Below are 27547 nucleotides of genomic sequence, written 5' to 3' on the forward strand. Positions count from 1 at the left end.
CCGGGGGCTTAAGTGGAGAGGAAATATTTTGAGAATGATGAGGGCAATGAATGTACAAATGCGCTTTACACAATTAATGTATGTATGGAATGTGATAAGAGTTGTATGAGCCCCTAATAAAATGATTAAAAATAAATAAATAAAGATATCTCACTTTAAAAAAAAATGTTTTAGTCTTGATTTGTTCCAGAACATTGCTTTGAAATCTGATTTAATGATGTCACCAGCCGAAGCTGGTCTGGTCACTTTTTGGAAGAGTTAGTGCAGTAGCACTAAAGCTGAGGATACTCGATGCAGTCCTGGAAAGAAGCAGCAGGGGTAAAAGCAAGTATGGTGGCCAATTAATTACACATCCAAATCAACCCTGATGCGAATATTTGGTCAAAGTGACATCTTTGCTTTTTAACATTTTAAAGAGGTCCTTTGCAGCAGACTTGCCCAGGGAAATACATTATTTGCTGTCTTCACTGCTGCTTCCAAGGGTGTTGACTATGGATCAATCTTTTCTCTTTTGTCATGATCTTGCTTATTGGTCTAATGATGAGGATTCTTGCCTTCCTTATGTTGAGGTATAATCATGCATGCTGGCAATTTGAAAGGGAGCAGTGTCAACAGACAGCTTTGCCTAGCGTGTTTGGTCCCTCAGTGGTGGCAGCGAAGGAGAGAGAGTCTGGCATCTGGTTCTGAGAGTCTAGCTGCCGAGAGTCCCAATGTTCACTAGAGACCCTTCTGTGATGCGACGGGGTATTATCCCAGCTGCATACTCCAGGATAGTCTTGCTCCCCAGCCCTCCTAAATATCTGTACACTAACTATTCTTTCGTAAATGATTCTTTCTGCTTAGCAACCAATCCCCTGCTTCACTGATCATATATGCATTGTTAGTATTATTTAGCTGTTTTCAAGATGGTTACAAATCAAGATGATTTCTTATAAAATGTATAAAATTGAAGAGTCTAAAAAAGTATTTATTGTGAATCATAAAGTGTTTAGTATGTGTGTCTCTGTGTGTTAACTGTGTATGAGGGACTTTCAAAAAGTACATGTAAAAATTCCATTATCTTTTACTTCAACTTTTCTGTGAACCGTTTGAAGCCTCCTCTGGAGTGTGTGTGCATATATGGATACACAAACAAAACTTTTGCTTTTGTACAATGTCAACAGCTCATTGGCGAATGGTTCAAACTAAGTTATGTTACAGACTGTATAATTATAAACAACATACATTTTGATGAGGTACTTAGAAAAGGGAGCGTTATATTTTGATACATGAAAAACGACATACACTTCCCTGAAGGCTCTTCTTTCATAGATCCATCATGACTGACTGCTATTTTGGAGTTTAAAGTACTGACTCAATGCTATGTTTCTTTAAGAACAAAGGTTTGTACATTAGTTCAATGTCAGCTTTTATTCCTGAAAACATAGTTTAGTCTGTTATTGTTATGAATTGAATTGCCCCCTCCCCCCGCCCAACAAAACAGAACAAAACACTTCAAGTCCTAACCCTTATATCTGTGAATGAGACTTTGGGAAATCGACTTTTTAAAAAAGATGTTAAGAATTAAAGAGATCATACTGGAATGCTGTTATCAAAGGTCAAAGGAGAGGACACAGAGACACACAAACGCAAAGGGTCCAGTGATGGCAGGTGAACATGTATCTAAAAGCCAAGGAGTACAGAGACAAGTCTGGGGCTGCTGGAAACTGAAAACCACAAGGACTGAGAGTGGACAGCTCATGGCTTTGCTGAGGCACTGGATCCAGATCTCCTGTCTACAGACTGTGCGACACAGACTGCGGCTCTTTGGAGCCTCCCATTGTGGTAATTTGTTACAGCCATCCTAGGAAACGAAGACATCTACATAAATATAACTAGGGGTTATTTCTAGAATAGAATCCTAATGCTATCCCATCCTCTTTTTAAAAAAATTATTTTATTGGGGGCTCGTACAATTCTTAGCACAATCCATACATCTATCCATTGTGTCAAGCACATAAGTACATTCGCTGCCCTCATCATTCTCAAAACATTTGCCTTCTACTCTAGCCCCTAATATCAGCAGCCCATGTTCTCCCTCCCTCCTCCTTCATGAACCCTCTATAATTCAAATCATTGTTTTGTCATAAGTTACACTGTCCGACATCCCCCCCCCCACTTTCTGCTGTCCATCCCCCAGGGAAGAGGGTATATGTAGATTCTTGTAATCGGTTCCCCCTTTCTACCCCACATTCCCTCCACCCTCCAGGCATCACCCCTCTCACCACTGGTCCTGAAGGAGTCATCTGTGCTGGATTCCCTGTTTCCAGTTGCTATCTGTACCAATGTACATCCTCTGGTCTAGCTAGATTTGTAAGGTAGAATTGGGATCATGATAGTGGGAGGGGGGGGGGGAGGAAGCATTTAACAACTAGAGGAAAGTTATGTTTCATCGTTGCTACCCTACACCCTGATTGGCTCATCTCCTCCCCACAATGCTTCAGTAACGGGGTGTCCAGTTGCTTACCAATGGGCTTTGAGTCTCCCCTCTGCACTCACCCACCTTTACAATGATATGGTTTTTTTGTTCTTTGATGCTTGATACCTGATCCCTTTGACAGCTCGTGGTCACACAGGCTGGTGTGCTTCTTCCATGTGGGCTTTGTTGCTTCTGAGCTAGTTGGCTGCTTGTTTATCTTCAGGCCTTTAAGACCCCAGACATATCTTTTGATAGCTGGGTACCATCAGCTTTCTTCACCACATTTGCTTATGCACACGTTTGTCTTCAGTGATCGTATCAGGAAGGTGGGCACCCACTGATATGATTTTTAGTTCTTTGATGTCTAATAACTGGTCCCTTCTACACCTCGTGGTCAGACAGGCTGGTGTGCTTCTTTCATGTGGGCTTTGATGCTTCTCAGCTAGATGGCCACTTGTTTATCTTCAAGCCTTTAAGACCCCAGACACTATATCTGTTGATAGCCGGGCACCATTAGCTCTCTTCACCACCTTTGCTTACGCACACGTTTGTCTTCAGCAATCATGTCAGTAAAGCGGGCACCCACTGATAGGATTTTCAGTTCTTTGATGTCTGATAACTGATCCCTTCTACACCTCATGGTCTGACAGGCTGGTGGTGTGCTTCTTCCATGTGGGCTTTGATGTTTCTCAGCTAGATGGCCACTTGTTTGTCTTCAAGCCTTTAAGACCCCAGATGCTATATCTTTTGGTAGCTGGGCACCATTAGCTTTCTTCACAACATTTGCTTATGTTCACCTTTTTCTTCAGCAATCGTGTCAGGAAGTTGTACATCCTGGAATGTCAATTTAATAGAACAACGTGTTCTTGCATTGAGTAAGTGCTTGAGTGGAGGCCCAATGTCCATCTGCTGCCTACTAAACCTATAAATACATGCACATAGATCAGTTTCCCCACACTCATATAAATATATGTACACGTGTACATTCCAGTATTAAAACCTCTATAAATACCTTTTGCCACCTAGTTCTTTCGACTATTTCCTTTTACTTTCCTGTTGTCCCACTATCATGCTCAGTCTTTGGGTTTCAGTGACCTCTCTCGGTTACATTGCCCTTGCTGTATCTGTACCAGGCCTCTCACACCCTCCTTGCCACTGATTTTGGATCACTTGTTGTTCCCCTGTCCCTGGGTTGGTCAGCACCACCTCCTGACCCCTGCCAACCCCTCTCCTGTGTCCCCCAGGAACCACTGGTCTCGTTTTCTTCTCCAGACTATTCATCCAGTCTATCTTATCTGGATAGATCTGTAGAGATAATAATATGCATCAAAACCCAAGCCATAGCAAGATAGGCTATCAGTGAGAACACAGCGATGGCAACAAAAAAGGAAGCCAATTACCCATAGAAGAATAAATTAATTAAAATAAAAAAATTTTAAACAGAAAGAAAAACCTGTAAATAAATCAAGGTCTGATTTTTGATCTCTAGGCGTGTCCTTCAGTCAGGTCCGATGGGGTACCACGCTCTGGCCCCAGAGTCTGTCCTTTGTACTCCCTCGGGGGTTCTCTGCTCCCATGGTTGCTCTACAGCATGCTTTTAGAGGTTTGCCTCAGTGTCTCAGGGTCAGTCTGGGCGAGTCCTGACACTGGGTCTCCAGTGTTGTCCCCCTTAGAGCCCTGAGCCATCAAGGGACGGCGTGTCTTGTGGTGGGATCAGTTATATTGTCCACTCTGTCCATTGGCTGTTCAGAGCAGGGATGTCGTCCTCCAGGCCTGGTGGGTCAGGATGTGCTCCACTCTCTCTTCCTCCCCCTAAGTGCTCCCATTTGCTCTTCTGATCAGACATGCCCCTCTCCCATAACTGCAGCTTCGGTGCCGTCCTCTCAAATAAATTCTTCTGGGGGGAGGGGCAGTTGTCCACGTAGCTGGTATGGGGGTCAAGTCCTTAGGCCTCTCCACTGGCTCCCCACTCTTTGCCAGCAAGCTGCATTCGTCTGGCACTGGCTTTAGATCTGGTCCCTGTTTCCCTCCCAATTTTCTGGTCTGGCAGCAGGAGCTCCGGACGGGTGAGTCCTAACCGGACGCCATTTTTTTTTCTCGAGTCTCCCCATCCTCTTTTATCTGATGTACGTTTACTGTATTTTAAAATGTTTACATATCAGACAAATCTTTTCATTTATATAGGTAGTCCCTGACTTAGGAAAGAATTCCCTTCCAATAAGTTGAGTCTGATAGAAATTGAACACTTAAAAGTTTTCATTATTATTGTCTTATCGTTATCTGTATAAAATTGATCTTTGAACATTTGCAAGTGAGCTTTGGGACTAACATCAGCATATTATGTTCTGTAATCTTGTATGTAGTCCATATTACTAATAAATGGTACTAAAAAACACAAAAAACCATAATCAAAAGAACTAGCAGTCATAAAGGCCACTCCTTGCACGACTGGAATATACTAAGCCTGAGGTTATTTGTATTGAGAGACTTAGTATTAAAAAATGAATGGAGTAAGTGTAGCAGAAACACACAGGAATTTGATAGTCATTTTGAACAAAGATGGTTTGAATGCTCAGACATTTCCATGTAGACTATCCTTTCCTTCTTTCCTATTGTCTAGCTCAGAGATTCACAACCTTAGTGTGCTTAGGTATTACTGTACATGGCCAAATGCCCCAAACTATATATAACTTAAGGGTTTTGAGGATAATTTTGACTAGATCCTTTTTAGCCCTTGCAGCTGACTTACACAAGGACTGTGTGGGAAACAAAGGAAGGCAATACTATTTCATCCCTCAAGTCCAGCTGGTGGGGTGGGGAGAAAGTACAAATCAGCGAGGAACATTTAATGAGCTCTTCCAACGTCCCGGGTACGACTCAAGGTATTTTATATGGATCAGTTCATTTATCTTCACAATAATCCTCCAGATAACATTCCTATGACCATTTTTCAGATGAGAACACGGAAATGTAGCAAGATTAAATATCTCAGAGACACACAGCCAGAGGTTGACTGAGCCAGGATTCCCTCCGTTCTGTCTTATTCCAAAACCTCAGCTCATAACCACTGTGCATTTATTCCTCATAGATACCTTAAGAACGAAGTTCAGAACCAAGAATTTATTGGGTCAGTGAGACTTTATGGGGTTCTTTTACTTGAGCCCTGAAGGATGAATAAGATTTGGACAGCCAGAGGAAAAACAAGTGTTTGAAACTGAGAGAACAGCACATAGGAACTTGAGACCCAAAGCATGGCATTTATCTGAGAAGCATCAGCAAATTATCTGTTTGGTGAAAGGACCGAGGGCATGGTGGTATGGTGTGGGGAGAAAACTGGCTGTAAAACCCAAGTGAAGGCCAAATTCCAAAGGAACCTGAATGCTGGCTTAAGCTGATGGCTTATCTGACAGGTAATGGGGCACCATTAGGGCTCTTTGACCAGCGATGACAGGGACAGAGTTGCATTTAGAAAGGCTAATTGGTAGCAGTCTGTGGGATGAATTAGAGCTAGCGCAGGCTGGAGGTAATGAGGCCATTAAGTTGACAAGGATCTGAAGCCTAGTGTGGGAGTGGAGTTAGAGCAGTGAGTGGAAAGTGGAGGTAAATGACCAGTAGCCCTGTTGTGTATGCACTCAGTCCCTGCCTCTGTGGCACTCTGCTAAAACAATCTAGTGGGCTCAGAACACGAATGAGAAGAGAACACAGCATGTAAGCCGTAACAGGAAATTAACCCAAAGAGGGCCGGTTTCAGGCTGTCCTACTGATGTTACTCAGGCCCACTTCTGAACCACCTGATTGTGGATCAGCTGCACACTGGTTGTCTTGTTTAATTCCACGCAACTGAAATTTATTTAACAATGAAAAAAAAATGAAGTAGAATTTTCCCGAGGTAAAGAAACAATGCAGTGACACTGCCTATAGTGTGTATGGCTTGTCTAAGGGTGCTCCTGAAGCACAGAAGGAAGACAAGGGGTGATTAGGCTCTAAGGGCAGAAGCCCAGGCCCTCAGAGGCCAGACTTTATCTCAAAGCGGTTTGGCTTTCTTAAAGAAAACCAAGTCTTAGTGCTCTGGACATGAGGCACACGGCTTCTCTCTTCATCACAGTGTAAGACCGAAAATGGATCTAGGATAGGCTGTGAATTCAAATCAACATGATACTTGTCTTGGGGAAGTTTATACTTTAAATTTTAACTCAGCATGTGGCATGAATGATTTGTTTTGAAACAAATTTGGCATTATTAAGCTAATAACAGTATTCCTATTTGAAAAGACACCCTTCCCAAGATAGCTAAATCATGTTATTCCTGATATAGTATAAATGGGCTTACATGAGGGAGCAGGCTGTATTTGGTGATCAATATAACATTCAGTCACGGAGCTCAATTTCCATAAGTGGTTCTGTGATCTCTGAGGAGGAGGACAAACTTGCTTAAGGTCTTCATCATTCTTAATATTCAGAATTTTCACACAGCATTCAGAATCTACTGAACTACTAACTTTTCTGTGGGCACATTTCCTGTATGGTGCAGCGACGTGGCAACAGAGCAGTCAACTGGGTAAGGTGATCTTGAAAAGTCCTGAGGCGGTCAGTACCGGGGAACAGTGTCTTACGGATGTCTCAATGGGTTAAGAATTGTAGTTTTGATCGGAAATTTGGCCTCTTAGAAAAACCCCACATTCAGAGACACTGGCAACAGTGGAGATATCAGTAAGAGGGATTAAAAAAAAAGTTCACTAGTGGTAAATCTAATGGTTACTTTTTTAGGGACCTCAGTAGGTCAAGTCAACTGTCATCTCACTCAACTCAGAAAACAGTGAACACTAACATTTTCTTGTAACCCACTTATTACATTCACGTATTACATTTACTTATGAATATATTCAACTATATCATATGTTTGTATAATAAATAATAAGATTACATAATTTTATTTCAGTAATTGTAAAATTATGTAACATGTAAGGACAAAAATATAATAATTAACAACATTCAAAATATTTACTTAACATAACATGTCAAGGAAAGTTTTAGGCATGAATATCTTTCTTTCAAGGGATTGTCTCTGGAATTTCTTCTCCAAGACCCAGAGGGCCCGGGAAAGTGCTTACATGATTCAAGCCAGATTATCACTGCCATCAATGCTGTTATGTAAATGATTCTCAATGAAGAATTCTCTTTCATGTTTTTTAAAAAATCCTCATAATTTTTACACAATTCAGGTATATACTTCTCAAATTATGAAAATTAAGACAAAACAAATATTTTTCTAAGAACGTCTATATTTTCCAGAGTAATGTAGAATTAGTGCAGACATCAAATATTATTTTAAGTACACAACAATCATGGTAATAATAATAATAGGTCTTGAGTACCTACTATATACCAGGCATATTTAAAAAAAAATAATTTTATTGGGGGCTCATACAACTCTCATCACAATCCATCCATCGTGTCAAGCACATTTGTACATTCATTGCCCTCATCATTCTCAAAACATTTGCTCTCCACCTAAGCCCCTAGTTTTCCCCCTCCCTCCTCAGTTTTCCCCCTCCCTCCTCAGTTTTCCCCCTCCCTCATGAACCCTTGATAATTTATAAACTATTATTTTGTCATATCTTGTCCAACGTCTCCCTTCACCCACTTTTCTGTTGTCCATTTTCCAGGGAGGAGGTCACATGTAGATCCTTGTAATCAGTTCCCCCGTTCCAACCCTCCCTCCCTCCGCCCTCCCAGTATCGCCACTCACACCACTGGTCCTGAAGGGATCACCCGCCTTGGATTCCCTGTGTTTCCAGTTCCTATCTGTACCAGTGTACATCCTCTGGTCTAGCCAGATTTGTAAGGTAGAATTGGGATCATGATAGTGGGGGAGGAGGAAGCATTTAGGAACTAGAGGAAAGTTGTATTTTTCATTGTTGCTACATCGCACCCTGACTGGCTCGTCTCCCCCTTGAGACCCCTCTGCAAGGGGATCTCCAGTGGGCCTACAAATGGGCTTTGGGTCTCCACTCCACACTCCCTACCTCATTCACTATGATATGATTTTTTGTTCTGATGACGCCTGATACCTGATCCCTTTGACACCGCGTGATCACACAGGCTGTTGTGCTTCTTCCATGTGGGCTTTGTTGCTTCTGAGCTAGATGGCCGCTTGTTTACCTTCAAGCCTTTAAGACCCCAGACACGATATCTTTTGATAGCCAGGCACCATCAGCTTTCTTTGCCACATTTGCTTATGCATCCATTTGTCTTCAGAGATTGTATCAGGGAGGTGAGCACACAATGATATTTTTTGTTCTTTGATGCCTGAGATGTCCATTTGTTTACAGATGGGCTTTGGGTCTCCACTCTGACCTACACTGTTCACATTGATATGATTGTTTGTTTTGGATCCTCTGATGCCTGATACCTGATCCTGTCAACACCTTGTGATCACACAGACTGGTGTGCTTCTTCCATGTGGGCTTTGTTACTTTCCTGCTAGACGGCCACTTGGTTTAACTTCAAGCCTATAAGACCCCAGATGCTATATCTTTTGATAGCCGGGCACCATCAGCTTTCCTCACCACATTTGCTTATGAACCCATTTTGACTTCAGCGATCATGTTGGGAAGGTGAGCATCACAGAATGTCAGGTCATTAGAACAAAGTGTTCTTGCGTTGAGGTATGGCTTGAGTAGAGGCCCAATGTCCATCTGCCACTTTGATAGTTAACATATAACTGTATATACATAGATCTATTTTCCTATTGCTATATATTAATATATTTACATATACACATGGCTGTATTTATATGTCTATAAATGTCTTTTGCCTCCTAGTTCTTTCCTCCATTTCCTTTTACATTCTTCCTATCCCACTATCATGTTCCACCTTCAGTTGGCTCTCAGTAATTCCTCTCGGTTACATTGTACTCAAACCCACCAGGCATTCAACAACCTCCTCATCATCATTCTCAGATCTCCTGTTGTTTCATTGCCCCTGGGTTTGTTGGCTCCTCCCTATTTCCCCTACCTCCCCCTCTCCTCTGTCCCCCTGGAACTATTGGTCCTGTTATTTTCTCCTCTGGATTGTTTATCTTGGCTATCTCACATAGATAGGAAAGAGTCAGAAACCTTAATGAGGATCTGGAGAAAGACAGGGGGATGGAGGATAAATAACAGATAATAGACAGCTTATCCTAAGTATGTAAGGGTAGGAATACTGCACAGAGATGGAGAAAAATGAATAAGGGGACCCATTCCTGCTACCCTACATTCCAGGATAATACTCTTGCTTTTGTTTTCTTGATGTTCTTGGCAAAGAGGTGATTGTCTTCAGCTTCATGCATGATTGGGACCACTGCTTCAATCTGGGCTTGCCTTTGTCTAGTATACATGGACACAAGTGTCCTTTCAACCAAATCTTCAGTGAGTTGCTATACTGTCAGCTAAGTTGAAATAAACGTTCTTTATGGGTTCCCCAATACCTTTCTAACTGCCATGGGGCAGTTTCTAAAGTAGTAGGTTTCATTGTGTCTCAGATGCTATGCAAATTTTACATGTCGCAGTTCGCTTCATAATCATAATGTCAAAGCAAGCCGGACTTAATACAATCAAACTGGGAGTGTGGTAAAGAGTTAAATCTGTAAATTTAGATAGAAATACTGATATTGTGCTATTTCTTGTATTTACACATTTCAAATGAAATAATAGGTCATGAAACTAGAGAATTCAAAAACATACAGTTTAACCTCCTTTTAAAGGGCTGTCTATCCCAGCTTTCTCCTTTAGTGTACCAACTGTACCTGAAGGAAAATTCGTCCAATCCCACTCAACAGTTGAGGCTCTTGCTCTGGGTTGTATTTGATAACCGAATGATAGGCATCCACAGCAAGCACATAATCCTACAGGAAGGAAAACCAAAATGAAAATCACTGTTTTACTTTTACACATTTAGAACCCAAGTATATGTAGACTTACAAAGAGGGAATATTAACGTGATAGAACAACAGAAAACTCAATATAACATACTTGTGCCTATGAAGTGCACAGTAAGTTTTCTCCTGACAGCAGCGTCACGGCAGGATTCTACATTTTCTTTGTAACTGCTGCTGCTGGGTACTGTTACGTCAACTCTAATTTAGAGTAACTCAGTGTGACAGAGGAGCACTGCCAGAGGGAGGGCAGCCCACCAACTCAGTGGTCAGCATCCAAGCACTGAGCCATTGCACCACCAGGGCTCCCATCTGTAACCTGAGTGTCCGTCCTTTCACTGAGGAGTGAACTGAGAAAGTGAATGAATCTTTCCTTTCTGCTTCCGTTCTCTCCGTAGCGATTAGTATTGTAATTGGATTGTGCCTCTTTCCTAACAAAATTATTAAGTGAACTGGTGAATTCTGCTCCCGAATACAAACACCAAATTTATTAATAGCATTTCTTGGGTAAGTAATTTCTACACTAGAAATTGGGATAAAACCCTTAAAGGTAGTCTCCCCCAGCCCCCAAAACAAAAATGAGACAACTTAGCGGAGTGGGTGTGCATAAAATTCTAGGTCAGACATATATTAGAATACTTGAGGGAACATTGTTCATTTTCCACAGTATATGAAAAATGTCCACTGTTTTATCAGCATTTATATCAGAACTTTTGAAAAGGATTTATTAGCTACTGTACTTGACAACTGTGTTCTTGCAAAGCACTTCCATCTGTCGGTCTCCTCTGTGGTAACTGGCTTCTGTGTCATCTCCTCAAGGACAAGGAATGTGCTGGAGTTGTCCTGGGACTCATTGGCCCTCACCCTTTAAAGAGCTCATACTACACCCCTGGTTGGTTTTAGTGACTCCAAGTTCTATTGACACCAAAGTAAGAAAGGCAAATACTATTCACCCGCCCCTGCCCCGCTTTCCTGTACAGGCATTCCCGTAAGTGTGCCGCCAAGTTGAATTTGTAGGTCAGTCAAAACAGGTGCATATAGTTCTTACATATCCTTGCTTAAGTGCAAGAAAAGGCTTAAAACCTTTTCGATGGCTGAAAAGCTGCACATATATCAAGTAAAGGCAATTGTGGCGAAGAATTTGTTGGAGTCAGGTTGTTTCAATCAATTCAGAGTGAGGGCAAATGTACATAACATTAAAGAGCAAATACAAGTTGTTCATAATTTGGAGGTTTGTAACCTGGGAACTAATTGTATTAACAAATTAAGTCTCAAGGAGGCTTAATATTACATGGACCACAAATGTCATTGCTACTTTAAGCCTGATAACAAAATCCAGTATTTGCTTAATAATGATAATATTTATGAAGCAAGAGCTAAGTATTCAAAACTATGCTCATCCCCTTACAGAGGGGTCCCAGGGAGTAGATGAGCCAGTCAGGGTGCAGCATAGCAATGATGAAATATACAACTTTCCTCTAGTTCTTTAATGCTCCCTCCCTATCATGATCCCAATTCTACCTTACAAATCCAGCTAGACCAGAGGATGTGCACTGGTACAGATAAGAATTGGAAACACATGGAATCCAGGGCAAATAACTCCCTCAGGACTAGTGGTAAGCGTGGCGATACCAGGAGGGTGGAGGGAATGTTGGGGAGAAAGCGGGAACCCATCACAAGGATCTACATAACCACCCCCTGGGGGACAGACAACAGAAAAGTGGGTGAAGGGAGACGTCGGACAGTGTAAGACATGACAAAATAATAATTTATAAATTATCAAGGGTTTGTGAGGGAGGGGTGGCAGAGGGAGGGGAAAAATGAGGAGCTGATACCAAAGGCTCAAGTAGAAAGCAGGTGTTTTGAGAATGATGATGGCAACGAATGTACAAATGTGCTTGACACAATGGATGTATGTATGGATTGTGATGAGTTGTATGAGCCCCCAATAAAATAATTTTAAAAAGAAACTATGCTAAATATATGATCACATTTATTTACAGCACATGGTCAGCAATAAACATGCTGCCAGTGTATTTTTCTCTTGTTATTCCTTGTAAAACTCCAGCAGCTCTTTTTCTTCCTCTTTTAATTTTATGTTTCCAATTTTATCTAAACTGGGACTCAGAAGTACTGGTTTGCTAATTGGGATATTATAAAGAAGCGACAAGTAAAATTCCAGTTTGGCAGGGAAAAAAATTAAGACTCACTCTCTGGTCTAGTACTTTCAAATACAGCTCATTAAAACTAATTTTATTCATGGAAGCACACCAGCCTGTGTGATCACGAGGTGTCGAAGGGATCAGGTATCAGGCATCAAAGAACAAAAAATCATATCATTGTGAATGAGGGAGAGTGCAGATTGGGGAACCAAAGCTCATCTGTAGGCAACTGGACATCCCCTTACAGAAGGGCCGCAGGGAGGAGACGAGCCAGTCAGGGTGCAGTGTAGCAACGATGAAACATACAACTTTCCTCTAGTTCTTAAATGCTCCACACCCCCCACCCCCCATCATGATCCCAATTCTACCTCTCAAATCCGGCTAGACCAGAGGATGTACATTGATACAGATAGGAACCGGAAACACAGGAAAGGAACCAGAAACACAGGGAATCCAGGACAGATGATACCTTCAGGACCAGTGGTGAGAGTGGCGATACCGGGAGGGTGGAGGGAAGGTGTTGTGGAAAGAGGAAACTGATTATAAGGATCTACATATAACCACCTCCCTGGGGGACAGACAACAGAAGAGTGGGTGAAGGGAGATGCCAGACGGTGCAAGATATGACAAAATAAAATTAATTTATAAATTATCAAGGGTTCGTGAGGGAGGGGAGAGTGGAGAGGGAGGGGGAAAATGAGGAGTTGATGCCAAGGGCTCAAGCAGAAAGCAAATGTTTTGAGAATGATGAGGGAAACAAATGTACAAATATGCTTGACACAATGGATGTATGTATGGATTGTGTAAGAGTTGTATGAATCCCCAATAAAATGATTTAAAAAAGAAATAAAGCTAATTTTATTCAAGGCATGATGCTCACAAGGAGCGGAATGGCATATACCTTAGTTTCCTTTTGCTACCACTTCCTGCTGTGAGTGTGGACTGTGACAGGGCTGTCCTATGTCGAGTTTTGCATGCATGTGTGTGCGCCTCACCCCAACTGATTTTCCTTCAATACCTAAGCCTTTGGTGTACGCAACACTAAGCTCTTGTCCTCCTTATTGCAGCTTCAGGGCCTGCTCTCAGAGCCTGCTTCTGGAAAAGTTTAGCGGAGAAGAGGCACTGTTTTATGATGGGGCAGAGGGTAGCATTCAGTTGGCTACCAGGAGGGACACTTCTGTTCTGGCAGCTCTGAAGTTGGAAGGTAACAGACAGCAAGCAGCAGTACTCTGAAGACTTCTCTGAGGGAGGGGCTGGTTCCCCATGGGGCACCTAATAAATAGTGATGATTTCAATAGCAGTCGTTTGTTAACATTTAACATATGCTCTTTGCTTTTGGCTTATAGTTAACAAATGACTTAAAAAAGAAATTAATTAGCACTTTAATGTCACTAAGGGTCTTGATGGCATAGTGGTTACATGCTGGGCTATTAACAGTAAGGTCAGCAGTTTGAAACCACCAGCTGCTCCAAAGGAGAAAGACAAGCCTTTCTACTCCAAACAAAAGTTACCATCTTGGAAAACCAGAGGGGCAGCTCCACCCCGTCCTACAGGGCCTGCTATGAATCGAATGGACTCAGTGGCAGGAAGGTTTTCTTTTTTGTTGTTTTTTTCAGTGTCACAGGGTCATGCCTAGTGCATGTGCCCAACTCTGTGCCTTCATGCACTCTGACTGCACGCTTGGCTAAGATGGCTTAATACATGCAGGGAGTGGAACTGCAGCCTGGCAGGAAGGGGAAGTGCCCTCGTGGGGCTGACAATGCTGTGCCTCCAGCAGTCCCCTCTTGGAGGTGCAATGCGGGCCTAGAGAGCAGTGCCATTGATGTAACACCTTTCTCTTTCTGCTCTCAAGGTCAGGAATTGGGGGCTTCTGAAGATCCTCTGACACTGGAAAGGGCAAGTTGTCAAAAACTGAGCCATTCTCATGATGGCGAAATGCTTTTATTGTTGATCAAAACTGTTCTTTCAGGATCCAATGTTTAGAAACCAGCGTGAGAAAGCCGAACTCAAGACAAGTGCATCAGACAGCAGAAGGAACTAGGAAGATGAAGTTCCTCCAACACAGTGATGTATGGGATGCTGCGCCAGCTTCGGGAAGTCACACCTGGGAGTGCAGGCCGGCGATAGATGGGGGCCTCAGCCTGGAACGGGAAGACTGCCAGGCAGCTCGGTCCTAACCAGGTGGAATGCCCTTTGACATGTTTCAAGAGGCCTATCATCAAATAAACTGGAGCATGATTGTGTTAGCGAACTTCCCAAGTTGATTATTACTTAATAAAATCGCTTATTTATTTGAGGTGGAGGAAATAAGGTTACGTTAAGGGAAAATGGCTAAAAGTAGCTCTTCAAAGAGAGCTTAATTCACTCTCTAGATCATATAGATTTAGTTTTTAAAAAAGGATACAAATGATTTGCTAAAAGGAACAAACATATTTCAGTTCAATCTTCATCTTTTCTTTAGACAACTACGCTTGTTTAGTGGCAGAAAGACTAGATTTACAATAATTTTACAACCAGCAAGTACACTTTAAGCAAGAGAGTAACGTAGTGTAATTTAAGCAAGAAGGCTTAAACGGTGATCTACACAGTTGCATTCACTCTCCTTTATATTGAACGAGAAGCTACAATGGTGGAGAAGTGTAGTGTGGGTGGAATCTAGGGGGACAGTCTGAGGTCAGTGGGCTTTTGCAGATACACAGGGCAGGTCTAGGCATACCTGAGGAATGCAGGCATGTGCACATGTATGGTTGGCCTGTGCAGAAGCCTTAATTCAAGGGTGAATTCAAAGAATAGGAAGTCACATATTAAATGTGAGCTTGGTGAATTTTTTAAAGGCTTTGCAACATATGCAATTATGTCCGTAGAGGATATTATGCAGATATTTGGGGCTGAAGCACATAACAAATTTCTCATCATTAAAATAAATTAAATGAATGTTTATCTCATTGTAATAGGAATTTTATTCAAAATAACTAAATGGCTGATAAAATAACTCGCTGTTAGCCCAAACAAATAAAGTAATGCTGCATACCTGTACCAGGTCACTAGGTGGCAAGAGACTGCATCTACCTGGGTCAGATTTAATTGAAAAATTTTGGTACTCCTTTACTCAGGAAAATTAAAGATTCATCTAAAATTTCAAATTAAATTGTATTCATTGTAAAAGTGTTTTTTTTTTTAATGCAACGTTTTGTAGCGAGTTCCAATAATATATATAGAATTTGGTCTCTGGTAAATATTTTTATCCTAGATCTTTCTCTAATACACTTTAAAATTGGAAATAAAAACCCACCAATGAAATAAGAAACAAGACACACTGAGGCGTTGTAGCTCCATGATTTAACCTGCATGGTTTATGCTTCCACAACCCACTGAACATTCCGTTTGTTCACTTTTTGAGGGAGGGGCAAAGAACGTTGTGGAAAATGAGGTGAATTTCAGGTGATGAGAATGGCCTTCAGGGTAAGGCCAGAGTCTCGCACAGATTGCCCAGACTGCTGAGTGGGAGGATATAGTCTGGTACCTGGGGAGCAGGTGGGCAGAGGAAAAAGGATACTGTGCTTTGAGAAGTCGTGCGTTTACGCCAAAGGCTACGTTGTTGAAGATGCAACCTCTACCTGGAGGATGGTGGAAGGATGCAGGGCTTGCTACTCACTGTCACTTAGAGATACAGAAGACCTACTGAAGAAATCAGAGGCGCGATGGGAAGGTAGCAGTGAGAGCAGCAGATGGAGGTGGAAAGGGGGAAGAGGATGAATAACATACACATAGGCAACTGACCTCATCAGCCAGAGATAGCGTAGACACGAGGAGACTGGAAGAAAAAATACTATGAGCAAAGACTGAGTTCCCCTAAAAAGCACATTTTCCTTTATTCAGTGTTGAAGGAAGAGAGGAAAGAGCTGTGTGGAAGGCTAGAGCTGGGAAGGATTTCAAAGACAAACAGTTCGATTCCCTCATTATAAAGGAGGGGGTTGAAGTTTACAGGTGTGAAGAGGCTGCTTCAAGGTCACCTGATAGAGAAAATGATTTTCTAAAATTTCCTGTCCATATTTGCAATATCAGACATGCATAGAAGGAAGCACAGAAATCAGAGACCACAGGATAGGAATTCTCTGCACAGCCACAACTGGTGCCTTCTAAAGCCTGGATGCAGCCTGCATTTCTTCGTATGGCATTGTTCTTGCTCGCCTGACCCGCTGAGTTGTTTACGGCTATGAATTCATGCCCAACTGCCCTCCAAGGCATGCCTAGGGGCACGGTCATCTTAGAGCAGCGCTTCTCCACCTTCCTCAAGCCACAACCCTTTCATACAGTTCCTCAAGTTGTGGTCACCCCCAGCTATAACATTATTTTCGTTGCTATCCATAACTGTAATTTTGCTACTGGTATGAAGTGAGTGACCCCTGTGAAAGGGTCATTCGACCCCCAAAGTGGTCACAACCCACAGGTTGAGAACCTGTCTTAGAGGGTTGCTGAGGGAGGGATCCATTTTGAAAATGAGCAGAGCTGCCCTGTCAGGGTTAAAAAAATGGAACCTTCGGAGCACATTTCTCCACTTGGTAAATTAACTGCTCTGCCGACCTGAAAACCAAGCTCACAATGACCTTGGGCAGCTAGAAAACTGGGAGTGTGGGAGGAGTTATGATCTCTTATAATAGCCGAGAGGTGTTAATAGTGCTGCTCTGGGGTGTTTGCTGCTAATTGATTGCTGCAGCAACAGTAAGCGTTCAGCCCCTACAGCTGGCAGGCTGAGCCAACCACTTAGCATCAGGACATCCCGATTCCTAGGCCGGAGGTGAGCAGTGTGTGGATTGTCGCGGTTGCAGTTTTTTCAGACAAAGAGAGAATCCAAACACATGGCTGCATCAGCCGGGGAGGGACTGCTTGGGGGAAGAGCACAGACCGGTAAAAAAGTCTCCTTTATTTTTAAGCTGTTTCCCTAAGAGACTGTGAGCTCAGAGGTGAAGTTCTATGAACAGAGTCTTGTGGGGATGCCTGTCTTTAGATGTCATATCCATCAATCATACAATCAAATTAAGACAGAAAAAAAAATCTCACTAAAGAACAAAAGGCTACCTTTGTAGGATGGAATTCAGAGAAAAGCAGATAGGAAGAGACGGGGAGAGACAGAATGAAAATGAATAATGAGTTTAATGAAATCATTTAGGCTCATGTTTAAGCAATTAAATTTGGAAATGTAAATTCTGCGTTCTGAAAATTTTTAGTATATATTAAAAAGAAATTTAGCCCCAAGTGTCTTACTGAACTATCTATTAAATAAACCATTACTTGGTAGATTTAATTCTCTGCTTAGGTAAACCTTCACATTCACTTTGGGAGCTTTTTCTTAGCAGAATATGCAAGCAATTCCACTGCAGCTTTTGTACTGACGTTCTATTCTGGAATATGCGGTAGCTCTGCAGTGCCTGCCACCCACGTACCTTCATCATTAGCAGACAGTTTGCCACAGAGTACAGCACCCGGCCCAGACGTGACCTCCACAGCTGAACAGAGGCTGCAAAATAAGAGCAGCTTGTGAATGTGCACAAATAAATTAGAGGTTCTTTCTAGCCATCAATTATTGGGTCCTGTGAATTCTGATTTAAAGGATCCCTCTTGTTCACACCACTGGGTTTTAGCCTAGAATTTTTAATGTGCTGCCGAGCTGCATGGTGAGACAGAAAATACAGCACCTCTCAGAGGGGCTAGCCCTGCGATTGGTTCTAGGAATAGAACGTCTGCATAAACGATGCAACCATGAGACACAGTACGGCATTGCTCGCCTTCAGTTCAGACAAAAGATTCACTAATCCAACCAAGAGCCACGCTTCTACACTTAGGACCCAACGAAAATACGCAAATCCAATGTAAATGACGATGACCATCTGCTGGCCGTTGTGTAATTAATGGGACAAAAGTTAATTGGTTGGGGAATGTGATGGACCAAGGTGGCTGGAGAGACTTTCAAAGCTGAACTCCTGCCAGGCGAGGTTTGCTGTCTGGGATAGGTATGGCATTGCCTTTGGGTACCAAATCTATTCAGCTGCATTGTCTCTCCTGGCAGGCAGGGCTGGCTGCTGGAGACAATGTTTCTTCACGGAGGCCCAAGTAGGCGGGTCAGAACACCAGCCCTTTGCTCTGCTTCAGTTGCTTTGCCTCAGGTTACCTACCTTCTCAATCTTCTCAATGGAAACAACAGTTTATTCTAGCCTCTCCTACTCACTTTACAATCTTTGTGAGAATCAGGCATGATAATTAGTAGGTGTAAAAGTACTAACATATAAGTCAGGATGATGATGATGATGTATATAGGCTTCCCCTATGGTATCTGCAGGAGTCGTACTAGGGACATTTTAAAATCCCTTTACATGGAGTTGTCATGGCTTAGACATGATTTGAGAGCAATTGGTGGTGGGTTCTCCAGGAAGGCTTTGTTCCTCCCAACATCTGCTGTCACGTGGGCAACTCCTCCCGAACCTAGGCGACCACAGACTTCATCTATTGCAAGGCTGGTTGGAACTGGCTCATTGTAGTTTGACTTCCTCTTGAGAACCGGCATTTCCCCTCCAGAAACATAATCAGAATCTACATTTTTGCCTGGTCTTGGCACAAGGGACTCCATTTTGAATCCGGTACCTTCTTGGTTCTCAGAACTCACCTCTCATGGGCCTCCCTCACATCGGCCTCCCCTCCCCTCGCTGAAAATCACCAGTTCTGAGAACCAGACATCCCCGAGAAAGAATGTTCTTTGAAGATATGTTTACTTCACCTGCCCCGGTACCTATAGATAAGATTAACGACCACTTCCCTGCATCCCTTGAAGATGTGTTTATTCCACCCATCCCGGACCTATAGATAAAATTAATGAGCGCTTCCCTTTGAAGTCCCTGTATGCAGCTGTGCCTGCCACCAGGGGATATAAAAACGCAGCCAGAAATTACCCTCACGCGGTTTCATTAGCTCAATACGTGAGTTACTGAACCCGCCCGCAAGCTTCTCAATAAAGCCTGCTTCTAAAACTTTACCAATTGGATCCTTAATTCCGTTTCGCGCCCCAAAAACCCTTACAATTTTTACAAATTGTACATATATGAATCTCTGGGGGCTCTTGTTAAAATCCAGATTCCGATTTGGTATATTTGGTGTGGAAGTCTTAAGTTCTCAGCAGGGGGTCTAACCAGTGCAAAACCCTGGCCTCTCTACACATACAGTGTCTACAGTGGTCCCATCACCCAATTCTTTCAGAAGGGGATTTCCCCCACAAATGGTTACATATCTCTTTGGTATATATCTCTCTGCCTGACACCATAGATTCCCTAAATACTGGTTGACATGTATTTCACCGACAGGTACTAAGTTTCCTCTCTAGTGGTACCTTGAGAAGGCCTGATGTGTGAAAGAAGAGGCGGAGAGGAGAATCTTGGAGATGGGATGCTAGTGGGAATGCTACTCCAGCAGCCGGAGTATGAGGCTCTGCAACTTAGTCATGGCAGTGGACACGGACAGGGTGGCATGCATTAGAATATGTTGCTGGCTGTAGTTAACAGCAATGAGGCTACAATGACTTTTACAGAAAAATGTCCTTTGTTTCAGAAATCCCTTAACTGTGTGTTTCAGCAATTTAACTACAAGTAAATCACCACGGCCTGAGAGAAGTGAAATGGCATAGGGCTGATGGGCTACTAACCATAAGATCAGCTGCTTGAAACCACTAGCCACTCCATAGGAGAAAGATGAAGCTTTCTACCACAAAAATTGAGAGTCTCAGATACCCTTAGTGGCAGTTCTGCTCTGTCCTATAGGCTTGCTATGAGTGGGAATGAACTTGATGGCAGCAAGTTTGGTTTTCCTTTTGAAAAGAGTTGACCATTAATTCTTAGACATCCCATATATTTTCCAGCATTGTCCCTGTGCCATTTGATTCTTACCCTGCTTCACCTTGAACAAGCACACAGGTATTAGATATAAAAAGATAACACCTGGAATTTTAACAGAGTTACACAGATAAGCAGATTTACCTGGAGAACTGGGGAAGAATTGGAGCTAAAAAGAAATCTATGGGGAAAATAGAAATGTCTATTCCTTTGAGTCAATCCACATTAAACATCCATTTAAAAAAAAGATAATGGTCAGATTTTTAATGGTTGAAAAGCAAAGTGAATTCTTAATTTTAGCAATTAATTCTGTTCTTATTAAGCAGGACAACAGTAAACATCATTTCTAGATGACCATTCAAATTTGGAAGGAGATAGAATGTGGTAGATACATAATTTGGTGTCAATTTAAGACTTAAGAGTGAAGGGGTGGAGTTTAGCCTATTAATCAGGTCACAACTTGATGACCTTATTTGGAAGTGCTAAGGAGGTAAATAGCTTGCTGGAGACGGGACACACACTCATTCCCTGAGAGCATTTCTGCTTACAAGACACATGGAGCTACGCTAATGTTCCAGTGCTGGAGGAGCCACGTGAAGACCCCTGCCAACACTGAGATGCTTACACCGCCAATGGATCCACAAGACTTTCCATCCACTAGCCTGTGATCTTCCTGCATTTGGCATCATTGCAAGTGTTCTGTGAGACTGAGGAGGGATTTATACATTGGTATCAGACATATGGGCTATTATCAGACTTATGGACTTGATCTGGATTGGGCTGGGATGTTTTCTCAATGTTCAAATTGCTCTTTTATATAACTCTCTCATAAACATGACTGTCTATGAATTTGTTTCTCTAGTCTACCCAGACTAACATATGGAAATAAATTTCAATAGCTTTGTAGGTCAGTATAAGGCACATTCACTGAAGTAGTTACTTTATTGTGCCAACCTGGCCGATAAACACGTGGGGTTAGTTGAAGGGCAGAGGGATAAATGGCTTGGTGAGCCTTGCCTTCCTAGTTCTCAGGTCTCTTGCTTTCTGATAGTCGGACCAGGGTGCAGCTGCCTTGCCAGTTCCCTCCTTCAACCTACAAGACTCACTTCCTGCAAGAAATCACCAAGGAGAAGCCGCATGGACCTAGTCCGATGCAGCCCTGGGTGCTGGAGCAGCCGTGTGGAGACCCCTGCCAGTGCTGAGATGCTTACACATTCACTGATTCGGCTTTCCTCCTGCAGTCGGTGTCATAGTGTGTGTTTTGTGAGATGGAGGAGGACTTTGTGGATTGGTGTCAGACATATGGGTTAATGCTGGACTTGTGGGCTTGGGCAGCACTGGGTTGGGTTGTTTTCTTGATGTGCACTTAACCTCTATTTAAAGCTCTCTTATACATGAGTTTCTGTGGATTTGTTTCTCTAAAATACCCAGACTACCACACTCACTAAACTATGATCATTAAGGGTATATTCAAACCTGAGGATTTTATAACAGGATCTCAGATGATTCTTACGAATACAAATAAATGTGTACAATATGTAGATCTTGGGGATCTATAAAAATCACCTGTGAATCTTATTAAAAGTAAGATTCTGACTCAGTTTATCTTGGGGGGGGGGGAGGATTCTCAGCAGGTGGTCAAATAGGAACGAACTGGTTTAGAGCCCTGCTTTTAAGATAAAGACTAATAACCTTATGGGGTCCAAGCCCCTATAAGGAATGGTCTCTATCCTCTTCTGGACCTCATTCTGTAACACTCTCCAGCTGACGCACTAGCCTGCTGTGAGAACTGTGATTCCTTCTGTCATGAGTCCTATCTGCGGCCTGTCCCAGATCCCAGGCTCCCACGATAAACTTCTACTGGACTTTCAGATCTCAGGTCAAGTGTCATTTCCATAAGAAAGGCTTTCTAGGTTCCCCAGTCCAGGCAGATCCCTTTCCTATTAGTTTTCCCAGTCATACTGTTTTCTTCATAGTAATTAGCTCAGTGTATAAGTTTATATTGATTTGTATAATTATTTGACTAATGGAGGTCTCCAGAGGGTGGATTTCATTATGAGCACAGTGCTTGGCTTACTGGAAAAATAAAGAAGTGAATGAGTAAATGAACTACTAATTAAGAAAAAAATTAGGAGTGCAAGAGAAAGTTAAAAATAGTTGTCTTTGGACAACTTCTGGTAATTAATTTAAAAGCTTTACACACCTACCTTGTCTGTTTTCTTGGGTAATATTACTCATGCTCCCATCTTCAGCTAAGCCTTGCTCCAAATTCATTAGAATCTGTAATTTAAAATAAGAACAAAATTACAATGAATTTGTTTCTAGATTTTGCTATAATATATAGGAGGCAAAGTAAATTTCTTGGTATGAAAATTAATTTGTCAAGGAATATTTCACAGGATATATTCTACACATTCCTGGTTATGGTCAGACTGAGGGGCTTGGAATTAATGGAGAGGGAAACCTGTTTTCTGATAGTGGAGGTTAGGCGTAGGTATACCTAATCCATTAAGAGGTACACATAAGGAAGAATAAACATATATACAAGGTGGTACTTCAAAAGAACAATTTTTTTCTCAAAGCTATATATTTAAATTTTTTTACAAACAACCTTATAACCTTCAAAGTATACTCCATTATATTCATTTATCAAATCTACAATTCCATTCCTGGAAACATTTTTCAAACTCATCGGTTTGGATGGCTGACAGCACCTCCCTCATTTTTTCCTTCACCTTTTCTACATTGTCAAATCGCTGTCCTTTCATGTGCTTCCTCATTTGCAGAAACAAAAAGATGTCACAAGGAGCGAGGTCAGGTGAGTAAGGTATGTGGAGCAAAAGGGGCATGCTGTTTTTACTGCTTTAGCCAAAAACTGGTGCACTGAGATGGTTTCACGACCAGGTGCATGGTTGTGGTGATGAAACCAGTCTCCTGTCTGCCACAAATCGGGCCTTTTTTGTTGCATACTGTTATGCAATCTTTTAAGAACCTCTAAATAGAATGCTTGATTAACAGTCTGACCTGGTGGAATGAACTCCAAATACATCACAAATGCACTATGAATTGACATTTTTGTCCATTTGGGAAGTTGATGGACATCCAGAACAAGGTTTGTGATCTGTTGATATTTCACCTTTTTGTAATGAGAAAACCACTCATCATACATTTGAGTCTTTCCCATAGTGCTGTCCTTATTAGCTGTGTTCAACACCACAACAATTTCTGCAGCACTTTTCCTGAGCAGGAAACAAAATTTCACAGCTGCACGCTGTTTGCTTAAATTGGCCATCACAAAAAACGAGGTTCGAGCAAAGTTGCTTTTACGAAAAAGCTCACTATGACCAGAAAGGAGAAACTTTCCAGGCAATGCCACTGGGTGCACTAACTCAGAGCGAGTTGCTCGATGTTCGCCTAGCAGGAAAAATACATACTACAAAAAACTCTGTTCTGCCCATTGTAATTCTGCTTGGGTTTTTTTTTTTTTGGTGCCCCCTTGGTCATGATGTATTACTATTTTGATATATTTTAAAAATTCTATTGGTTTCTGTTGAATTCTTTCGAAGAGAATTTTTATGTTTATGAATGATACTGGTCTGTCATTTGTTTGTCAGTGTCATTGCCTGGCTTTGGTATCATGATTAAGCTTGCCTCATTGAAGGAATTGGGGAATATTTAATCTTATTCTATGTTTTGAAATAAAACCAAAAAACTAATCTCACTGCCATCAAATAGATTCCAACTCTCAGCGACCTTGTAGGATAGGGTAGAACTGCACCTGCACCTGAGTTTCCAAGACTGTAACTGTGTACGGGAGTAGAAAGCACCATCTTTCTCCTATGGAACAGCTGGTGGTTTAGAACTGCTGGCAGTCTGGTTAGCAGCCCAGTGCATAACTACTGTGAGATAAGGGCTTCTGTTTAGAAATAGTTGGAATGAGTACAATTAGTATCAGCTCTTCTCTGAAGGTTTGGTAGAAACATGTCTGATCTAGGTTTCTTCTCTAGAATCTTGGATCGCATGTTCAGTAATGGTAGCTGGGCACCACCCAGTTCTTTTGGTCCCTTGGCAAAGGAGGTAATTGTTCACAGAAACAATTAGGCACACATTTCATATCCTCCCGACTCTCTTTCCTCCGTAGCTTTAGCTGATAGAGACCAAATGTTGTTCCCTGGATGACCATTTGAAAGCCTTTAAGGCCCCAGGCATTATATATTAAATCAGGAGGTAGAACAGAAGCATTAACCATGTCATTATGTCCATTAAGTAGGATGTCTCATGAAATCATGATCCTAAAGCTCCAAACATAGGGACCAAATCCCAGGAAGCATTTGGCTATACATACACAGCCTGAAAAGCTACTTTTTTTTTTAATTGCTGTACAATTTCTTGACAGCACTTATCAGCTGAATAACCTTAACTTTAATGAATGCTATTTTTCCATCACCAAACACTGAAATTCAGTACTCCATAAGCAGTGTCCCTCCTTCCTCCCTCCTTTCTACCCCAGGTAAGCACGAGTAAACTTTGGTCTCTACATCTTATCTTGTCTTTTTATATAAGTGAGGTCATATAGCATTTTCCTTTTGTGACTGACTTATTTTACTTAGCACAATTCTTCCAAGTCCCATTCATATTGTACTATGTATCAAGCCTTCAATTTTTCCTATTGATTGAGTAGTATTCCACATGTATGTACATTTTGTTCACTCACTTGTTGCTGGGCATTTAGGTTCATATGATCCCTGGTGGCACAGTAGCTATGCGCTGGGCTGCTAACCAAAGGTAAGCAGTTGGAAACCACCAGCTGGAGCAAGATGACGCTTGTATTCCTGTATAGAGTTACAGTCTTGGAAACTTACAGGGGGTAATTTTACCCTGTCCTATGGGGTCACTATGAGTCAGTGATTTTTTTTTGGGGGGGGGGGTGTTTTTTAGGTTATTTCCACCTTTTTTTATGTTTTGTTTTTGGCCATAGTGAATAGTGCTCTCATGCACATGAGAGAAACAAAGTGTTTCAAAGTGTTAAGCATGAGAATGGCTATTAACTTATTAGAACATCAGTCTTTACCCCAAGGGCACAAGGAGTAGCTAAAGTTCTTTTAATATGCAAATGGAATTTTGTGCAACTGTCACTTTACATAATTTTTATTGCTTGGTTCATAATTTCTAGTTGCTTCTTTGATCAACTGAAGATAAGAAGGTGCTGGTTTTCACTGAAAGAAAAAGAGCCGAGTCGCTGCAATTTGATATATATATATTTTTTTTTGATAATTTTTTTTTTTGAGGGGAAAGATGAGGGAAAAATTTTAAGAGCAAAGGCTATTATATGTCATTCTGAAAAAGGTCATATTATAGTCTTGGGATTATGGACTGTAGGCCATATGGTTTTGGGAAAAACCCTTCTGTTTTTTAGATCACATTGTCAATTTACATTTCCCTAAACTACCCAGTCCTCAAGAGGGAAGGTGTTCAACTTAATGAAGAAAACGGCTTTGGCTTGTCATCTAATTCCCCTGTCTACAGAATTACGAGGATTAAAATGTACCTTTCCTCATCTGCTCAGGAGCCCTTTAGCATCACTCATTATTTAATATAAGTTTGAGAACAATTTGAATGGAAGATGAAGGTCCTTCCCTCTTAATAAGCAGCTTATGTTACCTTGATGAATCAGAGGTCAGACAGGGCTCAAAACTATAAGCTTGGAGGGAATCGAGTTGATCTCAACAAGGTCACAAAACATTTTTCAGCTCATTTGTCTTTTGATAAATAATCATGAAAACAGAAACTGACTAGAACACAAAGTCTTGCTAATACCATTATATTTTCTCTTATTAGAAAGGGAGAGGGCATGAAAAAAGAGAATGAGAATTACAGAAGGAGAATAGGACTTATGAATGAGTCTGGACCCCACAATCATTAGCAAAGTCCATAAAAACTTGAGATGATTTGCCCTACCTTTCCAGGATTCTGATTCAGTAGAGCATTTAATACCAAAACAAAACAAAAACCTTTATCCAGGTCTGAGAAGATCAAGATTGCTAACACAGTGTAGACATCTTGAAGGGAAGATGCATATTTGAGCTGTGTCTAATCAAGACAGATAACCACTAAACATAGCTGAATCACAACGAGTGTATCTTTTCCAAGATGTCTTAGTACTTTACTTCCAAAGATTTCCATAGCCTATATGGCCACAGCTACTTTTATCCTAAGCTGAATCAAGAATAAATCAAGTCTTAGTACTTTCTTGATGGAACAGGAAGGGGTAGCAGGCTCTAAACGAGTAAAGAAATTAGGAAGAGGGAAGAGAAGATGATTTCTGAAGTCAAGCAGCTGGAATAGGAAGAATTAACTAAAAGGAGGAGAAGCAAGAGCAAGAGCAAGTTCTAGGATCAAAGAAAAGCAGTTTCCCACCTCTCTGATGCCAGGATGCCCACAGAAGTAGAGGTTGCTTCTTCAGCACATGTACCAAAATCAGATTAAATTAGGAGAGGGATGATTCTCATTTGTTCAGCAGCTGATTTTCTTTCCAGTTACAGACTTATGATTTCCTTTTTGTGTGTGTGAGTCATTTTTTACTTCTTGATATGCATCTGTACAAGCTCGGGAAGGCGCATAGGCAGAAGATACAGATACCAAACACGGTGACAGTTCTCCCATCCCAGTGAGCCTTCTTGCAGGCTGGGGTAAATGAAGTACAAGAAATACAAGGGCAACTCTACAGAGTCCTAGGCCATTTAGTTACCTTATCACTAAAGGACAAACTGATAGAAATGGCAAAAGAAAGAAGAATATATATCAAGCAAAAGGCAGTCAAATCAGCACAAGACTAGCAACATTAACTTCTGAGAAAATAAATTTTACTTAAAATAGCAGCATAAGAGAAAAGAAAGAACATTATCACAGGGTTTATTGAACAGGAGTACAAAGCCTTAGTATCTATGCACTCAAAGATACAGTCTAAAATACATAAATTGAAGTATAACAGAATTGAAGAGAGAAATAGAGAACTCTACAATAGCAGTAACTGACTAGTTATTTATTAGGTTACAGATTTTTTTAAAGATCATTTTATTGGGGGCTCTTACAACTCTTATAACAATTCATACATCACTTATATCAAGCATATT

The 27547-nt window shown here is 41.6% G+C and overlaps 1 protein-coding gene across 4 annotated transcripts in view; it reads right to left on the reverse strand.

Moving 5' to 3' along the window:
* TRAPPC12 (trafficking protein particle complex subunit 12) overlaps positions 1 to 27547 on the reverse strand; it is a 181701-nt gene that overhangs the window by 14871 nt on the left and 139283 nt on the right. For all 4 annotated transcript variants that reach the window (XM_004709834.2, XM_045294255.1, XM_045294256.1 and 1 more), the window contains exons 7-9: positions 22622 to 22694; positions 17982 to 18055; positions 10247 to 10345 (exon numbers count right to left, since the gene is read on the reverse strand). In XM_004709834.2, the coding sequence (XP_004709891.1) occupies positions 10247 to 10345; positions 17982 to 18055; positions 22622 to 22694 (246 nt within the window). The remainder of the gene's footprint in view (positions 1 to 10246; positions 10346 to 17981; positions 18056 to 22621; positions 22695 to 27547) is intronic.

Source organism: Echinops telfairi, unplaced genomic scaffold (genome assembly GCF_000313985.2).
Source record: "Echinops telfairi isolate 266 unplaced genomic scaffold, ASM31398v2 ScPeMD7_3509;HRSCAF=4178, whole genome shotgun sequence".
In the NCBI taxonomy this organism is placed as follows: Eukaryota; Metazoa; Chordata; class Mammalia; order Afrosoricida; family Tenrecidae; genus Echinops; species Echinops telfairi.